The 13,946-nt window shown below is 37.4% G+C and overlaps 2 protein-coding genes across 5 annotated transcripts in view; both read right to left on the bottom strand.

Moving 5' to 3' along the window:
* The window catches only part of LOC308412688 (uncharacterized protein), a 512,620-nt gene that overhangs the window by 188,481 nt on the left and 310,193 nt on the right, over nucleotides 1-13,946 (bottom strand). The gene's annotated exons all lie outside the window — the stretch shown is intronic.
* Nucleotides 1,732-13,946, bottom strand: part of brinp2 (bone morphogenetic protein/retinoic acid inducible neural-specific 2) — a 285,511-nt gene continuing 273,296 nt past the window's right edge. For all 4 annotated transcript variants that reach the window (XM_080907211.1, XM_080907210.1, XM_080907212.1 and 1 more), the window contains 2 exons: nucleotides 5,457-5,763; nucleotides 1,732-4,132 (listed from right to left, as the gene is read on the bottom strand). In XM_080907211.1, coding sequence (XP_080763337.1) covers nucleotides 3,311-4,132; nucleotides 5,457-5,763 — 1,129 coding nt within the window. In that variant the 3' untranslated portion in view covers nucleotides 1,732-3,310. The remainder of the gene's footprint in view (nucleotides 4,133-5,456; nucleotides 5,764-13,946) is intronic.

Below are 13,946 nucleotides of genomic sequence, written 5' to 3'. Positions count from 1 at the left end.
TATAGAATCAAATGTACAGCCATCTATCCATAGCTTTGCTGACATTGGGTCATGCAACTGGACAATGATCCAAACACACCAACAAATCTTCAACATAATGGTTGAAAATTCATTGACAGTCTAATTTCTCTGCAATATTCCACTTACTCGTGTTTTCTTATATTTGCAATGAGTTTCCTAATCTTTAGCTGACAGATGTGGTTGCCATTGTCTTCCAGCTGTTTTTCTCACCCTCTCCATTCAACCTGTTTCATGAATCCAATGATAATTTCCTCTGTGCTTTTATTTTGTGGACACAGTGAGAACATTTATATTCACATATTAGTGAATAAGGGTCTGTGTTAGTAGTATGTTTTAAAATATTGAGTGCTTCCATTTAACTGTAGTTATAGTAGCATATTTGTTTGCATGAACTGTGGACAGTGACTGAAAGAACACCATCACAAAGTGAAATTACACTACCTGCAGACTCAATAGATATTTACTTTTGAAATAGCAACAATTTTGGAGAAAATACAGTAGAAATTCCTTCATCACTAGTTTTATAGCGTCACCCTGTAAAAATATAGTAATGTTCTAAATTAAATTAATTGAACCATACTAACAGAATGTTACTGTAAAATGCACATTTTTGTCTTTCACTCTTGTTTCTAACTTCCCATAAATGAGCCTCTGAGGCAGGGAGTTTAATGCAGTTAATCCTGTTCTTAAGGTTAACCTGTTAGATCAGATTAACCTGTTCTGTTTGGCTTTGACTGGCTTCTTTCCAGTTGCTGTAATTGGGTGTTACATGCAGGCAACAGCTGACTAAATATTTAAAAAGGGTATAAGACTTTAGTATAAGATTAGTGCACAAACTAGCAACAATAATTTTAAAGTCTAACAACATCACTTAGTTGCTGATAATTTACTTGGCTTTGAGACTGAGATAAAATACTGAAATATTTGACCTGTTACCACTTCTTCCTTTTGCCTCCCTGTAGATGCACAAGAATGCTCCTCTTCATTTGAAAAATTGATCCACAGAAAATGCATTACCTGCCTTTAACTTAGTTGGAAACTGCAGCATGGTGACCTAATTTATAAGTCCACCGTCAAAAGCTGCAAATATTATCGAACATGACTATGTTGAAAAGGTCTAAATGTTTATGCAAGGCTGGTTTCTAACCAGCATATCTGGCATAAAAACAGCTGCAAATTAGTCAAATGGTTTCAGTAAGGACATGAAAACAAAATAAATGACTGAATTTGTTTTGGTTTTTTTGATTAGTTTCCCATTTTTCCACGTTGATAATTCTGCCTGGCACCCATTAGGTGGACCGGAAACAGAAACAGTGTTTGCAATAGTGATAGTGTGACACATGTACTTAACAAGAAATTACTTAACAACAGATCTGTGTTGTCTGTGAAATAAATAAATGCAAATGTGAAAAACTGTGCTTACACTAGAACAATGAACAGCTAGTGGTGGTAAGATGAGACGGTCTTGTGTCACCCCCTCCCCTTACTACCACTATTACTGTAGCTCTGACCACATCCGCCATCATCATTGCACTTTTCCATGACACCATCTTCACAGCTAATCTTATCAATATGTCTTTGAATTGACCAAAGACAATGTTGTAACATGCAGGCAAAGAGGTAATATGGCAATAATGCTATATAACAGACGTAACAGTGAGGGTTAAAGTTTTGTAAACAAGGAAAAGGCTCTCAGATAGATAAATCACTTTGTTTTTACTTAAGCAAGCTGAGCACAGAAGAACTGTTGATAATGACATACAAGGTTTTCTAACTTTCAGTGAGAAATTAGTGAAGCAAAAGTAAAATCATATCAAGTATCATCCTGGTTAAGTTTGCAGCTTTCAAGTGTACCATCACCGCCCCGCAGAAACCTTGTAACTCCAGTTGCCGTGGTAACTGCAGCTCACATTGGACCCATATGTCAAAAAAAAAAAAAAGAAAAAAGTTTCATAGACCTGAGACTAACCGAACCACTGAAAACCTTTTAAAACCATAAATTCGAACATGTTCTATTATTTACTGAAAGTTTATCTCATTGGAGGATTTTGCAGAACAATTACATTATGCATGTACTGGTGTGCACTGTGAATGGTGATTCAAAAGTTTCACAACACCAAATCAAAACAAGTACCTGCAGAACGAGTGACTGGCATTTACATGGAAAAGTTACATTACCACGTACTCTGGAGAATGCGTCTGTTGTTCTGTCTTGGTAGAAATATTGAAATATAAAAAGCAATACAACCTTCGCAGGGAAACCAAACACAGAAACTAAATGTGCTTCTTACCTTAACATTGACTCTCCATATAAGGCATGAGTTTGTTTTGTTATAAACATTTTTTTGGTCTTTGAACTCAGTTATCTAAAAAGCAATGTGCACTTGTCCACAACCTGGGTTAGATGGAGCGTTATTTACAGCGCTATATCCGCAGACCTTTTTGTTACCACATCTGAAGGTTCCATTATGAATTATTTCAGCTCAAAAGTGAAAGAATAATAACTCAACATTTACGATATTTTGCCATTCAAATTGCCAATGTGTTACCTTCTTTTGGTACAGACAAGCCACCAAGGACAGAACATCACTAACAGGCTTCTCACTCAGATGTTAAGCATAGATACAAGTTTTCAAATGCCAGATAAAATGGAAGGTAGGGTTTAAAAAGAAATATTCAAAGACAGTGACAGGGTTCAATATTATCAAATTTTAAACTGTTAAGCATAACATAACAACTCATTCACCACATATATATAATTATCCCATTTTCCCTTCCCTCAAGATTGTTCTGTAGCCAAAGAAAATAGGGTTAGAAAAGGGAAATCCTCTTCCGCTAATTTTTGAAGACCTCTGAAGAGTTCCTCTTATAAGAAAACCGCGTTTGTCTTTGCAAGGCAGGTGTCTTATGTATGATCTTCTTTTTATTGTTCCAAATCACAAAAACTTGTCAGTGAAAGAAACCTTTTTAGCCTTGTCCAGTTACGCAGTTTGCAGGGCAGTAATAGCAAAAGTGAACCTCCGGGTGGGTTCAGTACAGCCTCCTAAACAGAGTCAAAGTATCCCTCGTTCTCCGAAAAGTCAAGGACATGATGCTGTTTGTCAAAGGTAAAACACCAGAAAACCAACTGAGAGTGACCATAAAAAGGCCAAGCATTCAACCTTCTTCAGAGTACGTTAATCCAGATGATTCGGGTCCAAAGGCCATCTCAGCAGAGTCGTCCCTGAAGTAGCAATTCCTCTTTCTACGAACAGCATCATTCCTGAACCTGGCGATTGTGCTAAACTAGCTAGCTACAGAGCTGGGCCAGCTCAGGTTCAGGTGAAGCATTGGGAAGCTTGGAATTGAAGATCTGCAGAGAGTCCTTGATTCGTGCCACCTCTCCAGCTGACAGCTTGAGGCGGTGGCGCAGGAGACAAGAAAACAGATCTAATGGCTGTGGTGCTGGTGGAGATAGCCGATTAATCCGGTCTCTCATCTCCAGTAACATCAGAAAGGCGGCATCCTGCGTACCCTGTGTGTAGGGGTAGTCCAACTGGAGAATCAGATCCTTGATGCCCTCAGGGTCAAAGTGCATGCTGTATCCGAACACCTTCAGCGTGTTGATCTTCATGTAGCCCAGGTTGGAGGTCTGATCATCCAAGTCCAATGGCTCATAGAAGAGAGTTTCATTCACTGTTGGATCATCCGTGACTATGCGGCTTCTCAGGTAGATGTGCACTGTTTCAAAAAAGGATTTCCACTTGCTGCCCAGAGACAGAGTCCAGTTGTAACACTGTGCAGTGGTGACGCTGTCCAGTCGAGTTCTCTCCCAGTTAGAGAAGTCAGGCTGGTTCACTGGCATGAACCAGCTCTCTGAGTGACTTCCCCCAAAAGGATTCACATAGACAGCAGGCACGGGTTCCAGTGTTGAATTTTTAGTTGAGCATATCTGAAAAGAAATGCCCATTAGCATGTGGATGAGGTTGGACTTGTTTTTGTTACTCTTGAGTGTTAGTAGCATCCTCTTCCTCCAGGCAGGATTGAACCAACTTCCCAGGCGGACATCATTGCTGATATAGATGGCATGGACCTCTATCCTGCTGTCCAGTCGCTGAAGCAGGTACTTTACCTGAAGAGGGATTAACAAACCGTGAGGCTGCAGTCAATGCAATAAGCAGATAGATAATTAATGCACTGGTTCTCAAACTGAGCTATTACCAAATTTTAAATTTCAACTACCACCTTTGCCAGAATTTATAAATCTCATCAAGAGCCACAATGGATGTTTTACAACTTTAGTTTACAAATGCTGAAAACCGTTGTAAAATGTCTGTGAAGGTTCTCAGTCATCCAGGTCATCGTAGTCTAAGGAGCTTGGAAAGAAAAGCGTCTGGACTTCTTTAAGTTTTCTTGAAGACGTTTCACCTCTCATCCGAGAAAGTCTGCCATCTATAATCCAGTTTTGAGATCCCTTCCTAGACGCCTTAACGCCCACTCACATCCTTTTCACACCATGGCTTGTGTGATTAGGCAGAGGATCAATAGGGGGTCCATGACCCTCTTGGGGACACTCCCATAGGGCTTAAAATTTGGGACTCTCCACCAATTGCTTTTAGAACTGAAGAAGCTTCTCAAATGAAACTTAAAGAAGTCCAGACGCTTTTCTTTCCAAGCTCCTTAGACCCCTTGTAAAACTTTTAATGATTTTTAAAGACATTTTAATAAAAAGCAAAAATTAGACATTCTGATTAGGCATTGGCATTATAAAATGTGATTATTTAACTATAATAAATACATAATAAATAAATTTGCTTAATATAAGTTATTTTTTATTATAGTTAAAAGCAATAAAAGGGAACTATTGTAAAGAAAAAATGTAAAGGCATACCATTTACTAGAGATCACCTATTTGCTTCCACATCTTTGCTAGCCATTGCTATTGAGGTTCAGCAAATTAAGAGGATCATTTTCATATTTATCAAGTTTTTTGTCAAAGCCAAAGGAAGACACTCAAGTAGGTCTAAAGAGCCACAATTTGAAGGCTTGTGAACTAGGATTAGAGTTAAGGCAGAGGTTCAACAGTGACAACTTAGACCTCTTGAGGGCTAGAAAATAACTGCTGTGGTGATTTATTAAAAAAGCATAGTATGAGTTTTTGCTCCTGGGCTTGCTGAATGAAGGGACTCTTTGCACTGTAGGTACTTCAGAGTCAGCTTTCTATTTTGAAACCCCCTCTCAATCCCTGTTTAATACTGTATTCCTTTTTGAACAAAAAAACTGTACATGACTAATATTTGTACTGTTATGTAAATCTTGTATGTTCAGTATAAAGATTCAACACAAAAACAATTTAACAATTGATGGCATGTGAGCCCTTTGAGGCACTGTTTGTTTAATTTGTCCCAAAGAGCTTTGAGAACCAGTGGAATACATAATTAAGGAGCTTTGAGAACCTCGGCATCAGGCATGTCCAAGTCAAAGTTCAGGTAATGATCTAGCGATGCAGCAATGCTAGGTCGACAGGAACCAAGATGGAGGATGTTGCCGTGATGACAGGCTCCACAACGGGTGGCGTTGTCAGAGGCGCAGAGGGTGCAGGAGGTGGTGGAAGTCCCTACAACACAGGGGATGACTCCTTGGCAGTTTGGCTGCTCCACGGGGCAGCTACAGCTCATCACCTCCTCAGAGAAGGAGCCCAGCATTCCATGCTCATTGCAGTAGAGCAGAGACTGAGCCCTGGTCAGCCAAAACCCAACAGGCCTGCAGTGGGCAAAGAGAAGATACACTAATGCAGTTATCTATACATCACAGCAACATCTTTGGTAAATACTGAAGTAATGTTGTGGTCATTGTGTCCTATAATAACACCTTTCACACAGACTGGGGTAGATCTGTGGAATGAAACCAACAACAACAGTTAAAAACAGTTACCCCCCCCTCCCTCCCAGAAAGACTTAAAATACATAAGACAATCATGTAAATTTTTGGGACTCAACCTTTCAGTGTTGACTCACTTAAAGGTCATTCCTTCCTAAACCATTGTGGCTCTTCTGCTTGACTACCTCTGATTTGCTGAACAATTTTATAATTTTTTGGGCTATACATATAATGATTCCTTTTAAAATTTTCATTTCACATGCAAAACAATTTTCAAGCTATATTTTTTTGTAAAATGATATGTCGACCAATTCCAAGCATGTATTTTTTGCACTTTCAAATCCAAGGCAAAGTCCAAACATGGAGATGCATGCATCTCAAAAATGATTAAAGATAAAAGCCTGACACTTTCTCCGGCCTTTCTTACATAAAAATGAATTACAATCTGTCCCCAGTGTATTGGATATATTGGATAAGAATATTAAAACACAACAAAAATAATAATCATAAAGCCACCCTGCAAAGTCCCAAATTTGACCACACACTAATAAAAAAAATTGGGGTTGGAGTTTTGGGTTAGGGTCTTGTAAAGGATTAGCAACAGCGCTGCGTGAGCTCAGCAACTTGCCCTTGCAAAAAATCAGTATTTGTTATATTAAATTATAAATTTGCAGGGAGACTGCAAGTCACAATAAGTTTAGTTGCACTATGGTTCAGATCCACAGTTTCCTCTAGTGTCGACCTGACCCACTCTAGAAAGCCAACCTGAGTCCTAAGCATTTATTAGGGCAGTTTACTAGAGGTTTCCACATTTAACACTGAAATTACTGGCTAATTCAGGTGATGTTTTCCCCATCTTGAATTTAGTGTGTTGTTTGTGTTCATTGTCATCTATTAATGTGTGTATTTTTTCCATGTAGTGAGTATTAGAGAATTTTAGTTAATAATGTGAGTGCTAACATTTTAGTTAGTTACATTTTAGTTCAGTGCTTCAGCTGTTTATTTGTTCAATAAACACAGCTGTTTATTTTGGTCACTAACCTTTACAGACTATTTTCTCCTCGAGTCTATTTTAAAACTCTTCTAATAGGCCATTAGAAGGCACTTTATTACAGTTTACCGAGCTTTGCTACTCAGAAGCTATTTTTAAACAAAAAACAGAGCTATATTGTAACAGTTATTTGGAAACATTATCTACAATGAGTTTAGCTTTCAGTGCTCAGGATCAATAATAAATCTAATTTTTAAAACATGCTCAAAAGTTTTTCTTACCTTGAACCAAAATAAAGTTTAAAAACATCTTGCCCTGCAAGTTTTACTTTACAATACTGTTGTTGTTAAATTCTACCATGGGTAACAGACATATACAGAGATTTTTTTCTTAGAAGCTAAATAGTGTGTAATGTATCTTCAAACATTCAAATTCTCAAAGCCTTCTGTAATGTCCTTGTATGTGGTCTTCTTATTTACTGTTACTTTATAACAGTAGTTAAAAAATAAAATAAATGGAAAAAAAAACACGAAAGAATTGAAGGCGAGCGGGTAAGAGACAGACCTACAAGATAAAGTCCGTAAACTGGAGAAAACTGAGAAAAGATGTGTACACCTGGAACAGAAGCTGGAAACCACAATCAAACAGATAGAAGCACCTAGCATCAGTCATCCAAATGTAACTGTCATTGAGTATCAGGGTGTTCTCCAAGTTAAAGAGGTAAAGTGAAAAAAGCAAAGTATTGATTTAACCCTGGACAATTCTGGCAAATTAGCAAGAATAGAACAGTGTCCCAATGTATAATAATAATAATAATAATAATAATAATAATAATAATAATAATAAAATCAAGCAAATACAGGTGAAATCTACTGTAGAACTAAATCTATTGACTCGATGTCAAGAGAAGTAAAAAACCAATGGACAGTGTTGGTTAATAGTACATCAGTGGCAATATCTTTGTTTTGTTGTAGCTCTAAATAGTCATGCCCTTTGCTCACACTTTTTGGATTTCAACAAGTGAAAAATGAATCCATAGTTTGCTCCATCTTCTTAATACATAAGATTATACTATAATGACTTGACACCTTTTTGTAGAAGGATGGGTGTTCGGTGTGCCTACAGTACAGATGGAAATGAAAGCATACATAAATTACCATCCACTTTGGTGCAGTAACAGTAGCAACAAGTTTAGACTGAAAATTAGCTCTGCTGAGATTCTATCCCCAGGCTAAGCTTGGGAAATAACACAAAAAATTGCCCAAATGCTTCAGCAATTCCTCCCCCTCAGGCCTGTGTAAATAGACAAAAATAAATGATGATAAAACAAATGGATTTGTGCAGAAGAAAACAGGAAGCTTTTTCAGCTGTAGCAGCAACCATTAACTTGTTGCCGGCGCAAATGGGGTTACGACTGAGTGACAGGGTACGATAGAGAGAGCAAGGAGCGCGAGAGTGAGACAAAGGTAACTGAGGGAGAAAAATAAAGACAAGACTCTACACAGAATGGGCAAAGGGAAGATGGAGTGATTGGTGGAGGGAAAGGACTGTCAGGGAAATTAAAGTCCTCTGTAAACAAGTGCCAAGCTGTCAGTCTGTGAGAGGACTTGATTACAGCATGCCACAGAACCATGTACCTCAGCCTACAAAGGCCCCCACAACCTGTAACTAGACCCCTCTTCTCTTCTCCTCTCTTCTCTTGATCCAGTCAGCACTTATCTCTTCTCCCTCCTACAATGGAAGTGATATGCTAACAGTGAAGGGCTAATAGCAAAAATGGGTCCGCAGTATTATATGGATGATGCCATTAAAACCCACATTACCTACATCTTTTTTTACTCACAACACTGATGAATCCTACGGCTCTTTTAAGCATATTTCAGTGCAGCCCTTCGCATGTTTTGGTATCTGTCACTTCCACAGCTGGTCCGTGACATTAATATCGCCCCAAAAACGCTTCTGTCATATTTTGTGAGATTTTTTTCTACTTGTAGTGTGTTTTATTTAACTTCTGTTGTGTTTTTTTCCCATCTCCACTGTGTTTTGTGTGCTTTTTCAGCATTGTTCTGGTGTTTTCTTTTTTTTTTAAACTTTTATTTAACTTTTCCCCCCAACAAATACAAGACTGGTTCACGTCCAAAATAACAATTCTGCACAGCACTAGAATATTACAACATTATGTCCATAATAATCGTCCATTAGGGTCCAGTTTACAAGTTACTCCCAGTGCTTCCAGTGGTTTCTTCCATTTGTCCACAAAACCTCGGGAGCTCCCATCAATGTAATGTCCCAAACTGATCAGAGTCATAACATCAATGATGAGCGACTTCCATAGAGAAATGGAGGGAGGCTCAGCTGCCAGCCATCTCAACATAATGCTTTTCCTGGCCAACATTAACAGTGACTGAATTACATGCTCATGTTGTACCAGTGAAACAGGGATATATCCCAATAAGCTAATGGGTGTTCTGTCACCTGCTGACCAATGGCTGTACTAATATTGGCGCAGACCTCTTTCCAAAATGATTGAATAATAGCACTTTCCCACAAGCAGTGGAATCTAGTGCCCACTCTGACCTTACACTTGAGACAATTTGGAGATGTTCCCATATTATACTTACTATAAATATACGGAGAAATATATACGTTGTGCAGGATTTTGTACTGCAGTTCTTTAAATCGGTTACAAACAGAGATTTTAGATGGAAGGAGCAGGATTTTGTCCCATGCCTGTATATCTATTTCACATTTAAGCAACGTCCCCCAAGATTTTCTCAACCATGCCAGTTTATCCACAATTAGGGCATAAATCTCTGAATGAAACTTCGATACAAAATGTTTATGCTCCCTATTATCTAGAAAGAATTTCTCCAACCGAAAAGAGGCTGTTGCGATTTGTAATGATTTAGCATTTTTTCACACATAATTTCTCAATTGCAAATACTTATAAAACTCAGTCTTTGACATAGAATACTGGGACTTCAAGGATTCAAATGATTTAAACTCACCATGTTTAAAGAGGTCATAAAACCTCTTTACACCTACTTTATGTTTTGCGGGAGAAGATCTGGATTATTTATAAACGTTGACAAAATATTAAACAGAAGACTACTGTTAAAAAGTTTTCTCAGTCCACATAGCATTATATATTAGTGGGTTATACTTTATTACGTGAGGTAAATCATTTAGACGTTTCCCTAAAAAGTTAACAGGTGAGGATGGTTTACATGATACTTCCTCAATATTTAGCCATGGCAGATCAGAATATTCATGTATCCAGGCAGAAAGAAACCTCGCTTGCATTGAGAGAACATAATTTTCTATGTTTGGCACTCCCCATCCGCCCAGATCTTTCGGTAGCTGTAGTGTCTCCAATTTAATTTTGGGTTTTCTTCCTGCCCAAATGAAATCCACCATAGCCTTGTTAATTGCTTTAATATCTTCTGATTTCAAAATTACAAACAACATGCCTGTATAATATAGGGGTGGGGGAAAAAATCGATACTTTGTAGTATCGTGATATTTTGTTTGCTAATAATGTATCGATACAGGGACAGCAGAAATCGATATTTTGTTACAAAAAACGTTTTTGTGGACTGGAACATGCTCTGACTTCAGAGCATGTTGATCCTTTTTCTGAGCAAGAATCCTGACATTCCTTCACTGTCCAAATGTGTTTAACTTCTTTTTTTGACAGCAATAAACATGACAGTTTACTTATTTTAATTTAAGACATGTTTTATTTTAATTAAGTTTAAAACTTTTTTATTTAATGTAAAATTATATTTTGTTTTAATTTACTTTCAAATTCTTCAGTTGCTGAAGGGGCTGCATAGTTTTCATAAATTGCATAGTTTAGAATAGCTATAATTGTACCAGATGGTTGCATTCAGTTAAGTTGGACTAGACTGTAATACAAACCGTTCAGTTTGTCAACAATAAAACTGACTGAAATGAGAGAAAGACTGAGTGCGAGACTTTGATATTAGATAAATGAATATTGATAAAGTTTACCTTTATGTACAGAATCTGAATATCGCAAAATATTTTAAAAAATTGCAATAATATCGTATCGTGCGTTAAGTATTGTGATAATATCGTATCGTGGGATGTATGGTGATTCCCACCTCTACTATAATATAGTATTTTCGGTAGGATTACCATCTTAATTAGATTTATTCTTCCCAAAAATGATATTGGAAGTCACCTCCATCTTGTCAGCATCTCTTGAAGATCTTGAACCATTCCATTAATATTTTCTCTATATAAGTGACCAACATTTGGTGTAACTTTAAGTCCCAAATATACAAAACCTGATGGTGCCTAATGAAAAGGTTTAACATATAAAGGTTCAGTGTCCTTTCCACTACACAGAGTCATTATAACAGATTTATCAAAATTTACCTTGTATCCAGATATAAGACCAAAGTCCTTGATACACCTAGTAAGAACAGGTAGAGAGTTAGCAGGGTCAGTCAGTGTCAGAAGAATATCGTCAGCATAGAGCAGGATTTTATGTTGTCTATTCCCAATTTTAACTCCAGCAACACTTGGATTTTGTCTAATGGCCATGGCCAAGGGCTCAATGGCCAAAGCAAATAATAGTGGTGACAATGGGCTACCTTGTGCTGTACCTCTGCTCAATGTCATTGGGGAAGATAACAAGCCGTTAGTTAACACTGATGCTGTTGGTGATTTGTATATAATTTTGATCCACCCCAGACAGTTTTTTCCAAACCCAAATCTTCTCATTATTTCAATCAGATATTCCCATTCAATTCTATCAAATGCCTTTTCGGCATCCATAGAAACAACAACCCCAGAGATCTGATAAAAATTAAAAAAATGAATAATATTAAATAGACGTCGAGTATTATTGTAAGAATTCCTCCCCTTAATAAAGCCTGTCTGGTCAGCATGCACAATAGAGCACATCACTTTTTCTTATTATCAACACCAAGAAGGCTAATAGGCCTGAAAGATGAGCATAACTCCGGGTTTTTATCTTTTTTAGCTATCAATGTTATATTAGCCTGGTACATAGATTCAGGGAGTTTCGATTCTTCAAATGCTTTATTAAAAACCCTTAATAATAAACTATTTAACTTCACTTTCACTATCTTAAAAAATTCTTATATATTCCCTGACTGGAGTGCAGATATAGCTTTATCCACCTCCATCAATCTAATGGGTGACTCCAGCAGGCTAACCTGATCTTCAGAGAGCTGAGGGAATACTAAGTCGTTTAGAAAAAAGCCTGAGTTAAGCCTTGTTATATCCATCTCAGACTGATATGTTTGTATAGAATTCTCTAAAGCACTCATTAATCTGATGGTTTCCTACTTGCCTTTCACCATTCACATCCACAATAGCTGTGATAAAAGAACTTGATGGAGTATTCCTTACAAGACGAGCCAAAAAGCGGTTAGGCTTATTAGCTGATTGAAAAAGCCGTCGTCTGGCAAGAAGGACGTCTCTTTCAGCCTTTCGCATTATCAAATTATGCAAAGATGTCCTGGCAATATTAAGCTCACTTAATGTTTCAGCTGATTTTGTTACATAATATTGTTTCTCCAGCTTTTTTATATTATTCTCGATCTCTAACTACCTTGTTAATCGTTGCTTTCTTTTATGACTTGTGTATGAAATAATCATCCCTCTCATGTAAGCCTTATAGCTATCCCATAAAGTTCTCGTGTCTATCTGCCCTTTATCATTTATTTCTAAAAAATAATGTTGTTTGCTCTGTTATGAAGTGTATAAATTTCTCATCCAAAAGAGACAGTGTGCTCATCTTCCAAGACCTAGAGCGCTCAATATGTCTCATGGGTTGGGACTACAGGAGCATGGTCAGAGAGACCTATATGACCAATATTTACCTGCTTGAACTAACTGACTGATACACTTGGACATAAAAATATAATCTATACGAGATGCTGACAAGTGAGGGTTAGAGTAGAAAGTGTATTCTTTAGATAATGGGTTATAGTGTCGCCAGACATCTATAAGGTCAAGCTCATTTATAATTTGCCAAAGGGTTTTGGGATTTTTTGACAAAGTAGATTGTGGGGGAGATTTATCCATTTTGGGGCATAGAACACAGTTAAAGTCACCCACTAGTATTATATTAGCACAGTCCATGTCCACTAATTGACTAAATAATACTGTGTAAAACTCATCATCCTGTGCATTCGGCGCATATATATTACCTAGGAAAACAGTTTCCCCATGCAACATGCCTTTAACCAATATATACCTTCCATCATTGTCCTTGTGAGTGGCTGTAACAGTGAAGGGAAGATTTTTGTGTATAAGGGTAATAACCCCCCTTTTATTTGTGGAGTAGGATGAGAAAAAAATATGACCAACCCATTCTTTACAGTATTTTCTATGTTCATCATCTGTCAGATGGATTTCTTGCAAAAAAGCAATGTGAATAAAACGTTTCTTCAGAGAATTTAAAATTGACTTTCTTTTCATCACATTGTTGGACCCTTTAACATTCCAAGTACTTATCTTAACTGACATACAGGAAAAGCATATGCTGTTTACATATTTAACCAAATCTACATTTGACCAGTCTTAACCTATTAACCAAAATAGTTGAACATAAAACAAGAACACTGGTTCCCAGCAAAACCTGAACACAAAGCCTGGAAACCTCAACCCTCCCCAACACAAATAACACAAAGTAAAGTAAAATAAATTACACATCTAGATGTACCCTGCTCTAAAGTACAGCTGTAGGGGGATACAGACGCGTACCATCCCCGCACTGGAGTGTATGTCAAAAATCAAAGTATACTCTATACCTTAGCTCGTTAACAGTACTGTAATGCTGTAAGCCTCGAGTTTGTAACTTACATATGAATGGCACTGTCGTGCACCAACAGTTTATTTAGGTCTTGGCAATTTGCTCACATAGTCCTTGACGTCCTGGATGGTCGCGAGCAGTGTTGGTCAAGTTACTTGAAAAAAAGTAATCAGTAACTAATTACTGATTACTTCCCCAAAAAAGTAATCCCGTTACTTTACTGATTACTTATTTTCAAAAGTAATTAATTACTTAGTTACT

This window comes from Rhamphochromis sp. 'chilingali', assembly GCF_963969265.1.
Source record: "Rhamphochromis sp. 'chilingali' genome assembly, chromosome: 16".
NCBI lineage: Eukaryota > Metazoa > Chordata > Actinopteri > Cichliformes > Cichlidae > Rhamphochromis > Rhamphochromis sp. 'chilingali'.
This window is presented reverse-complemented; position numbering and strand designations above follow the sequence as displayed.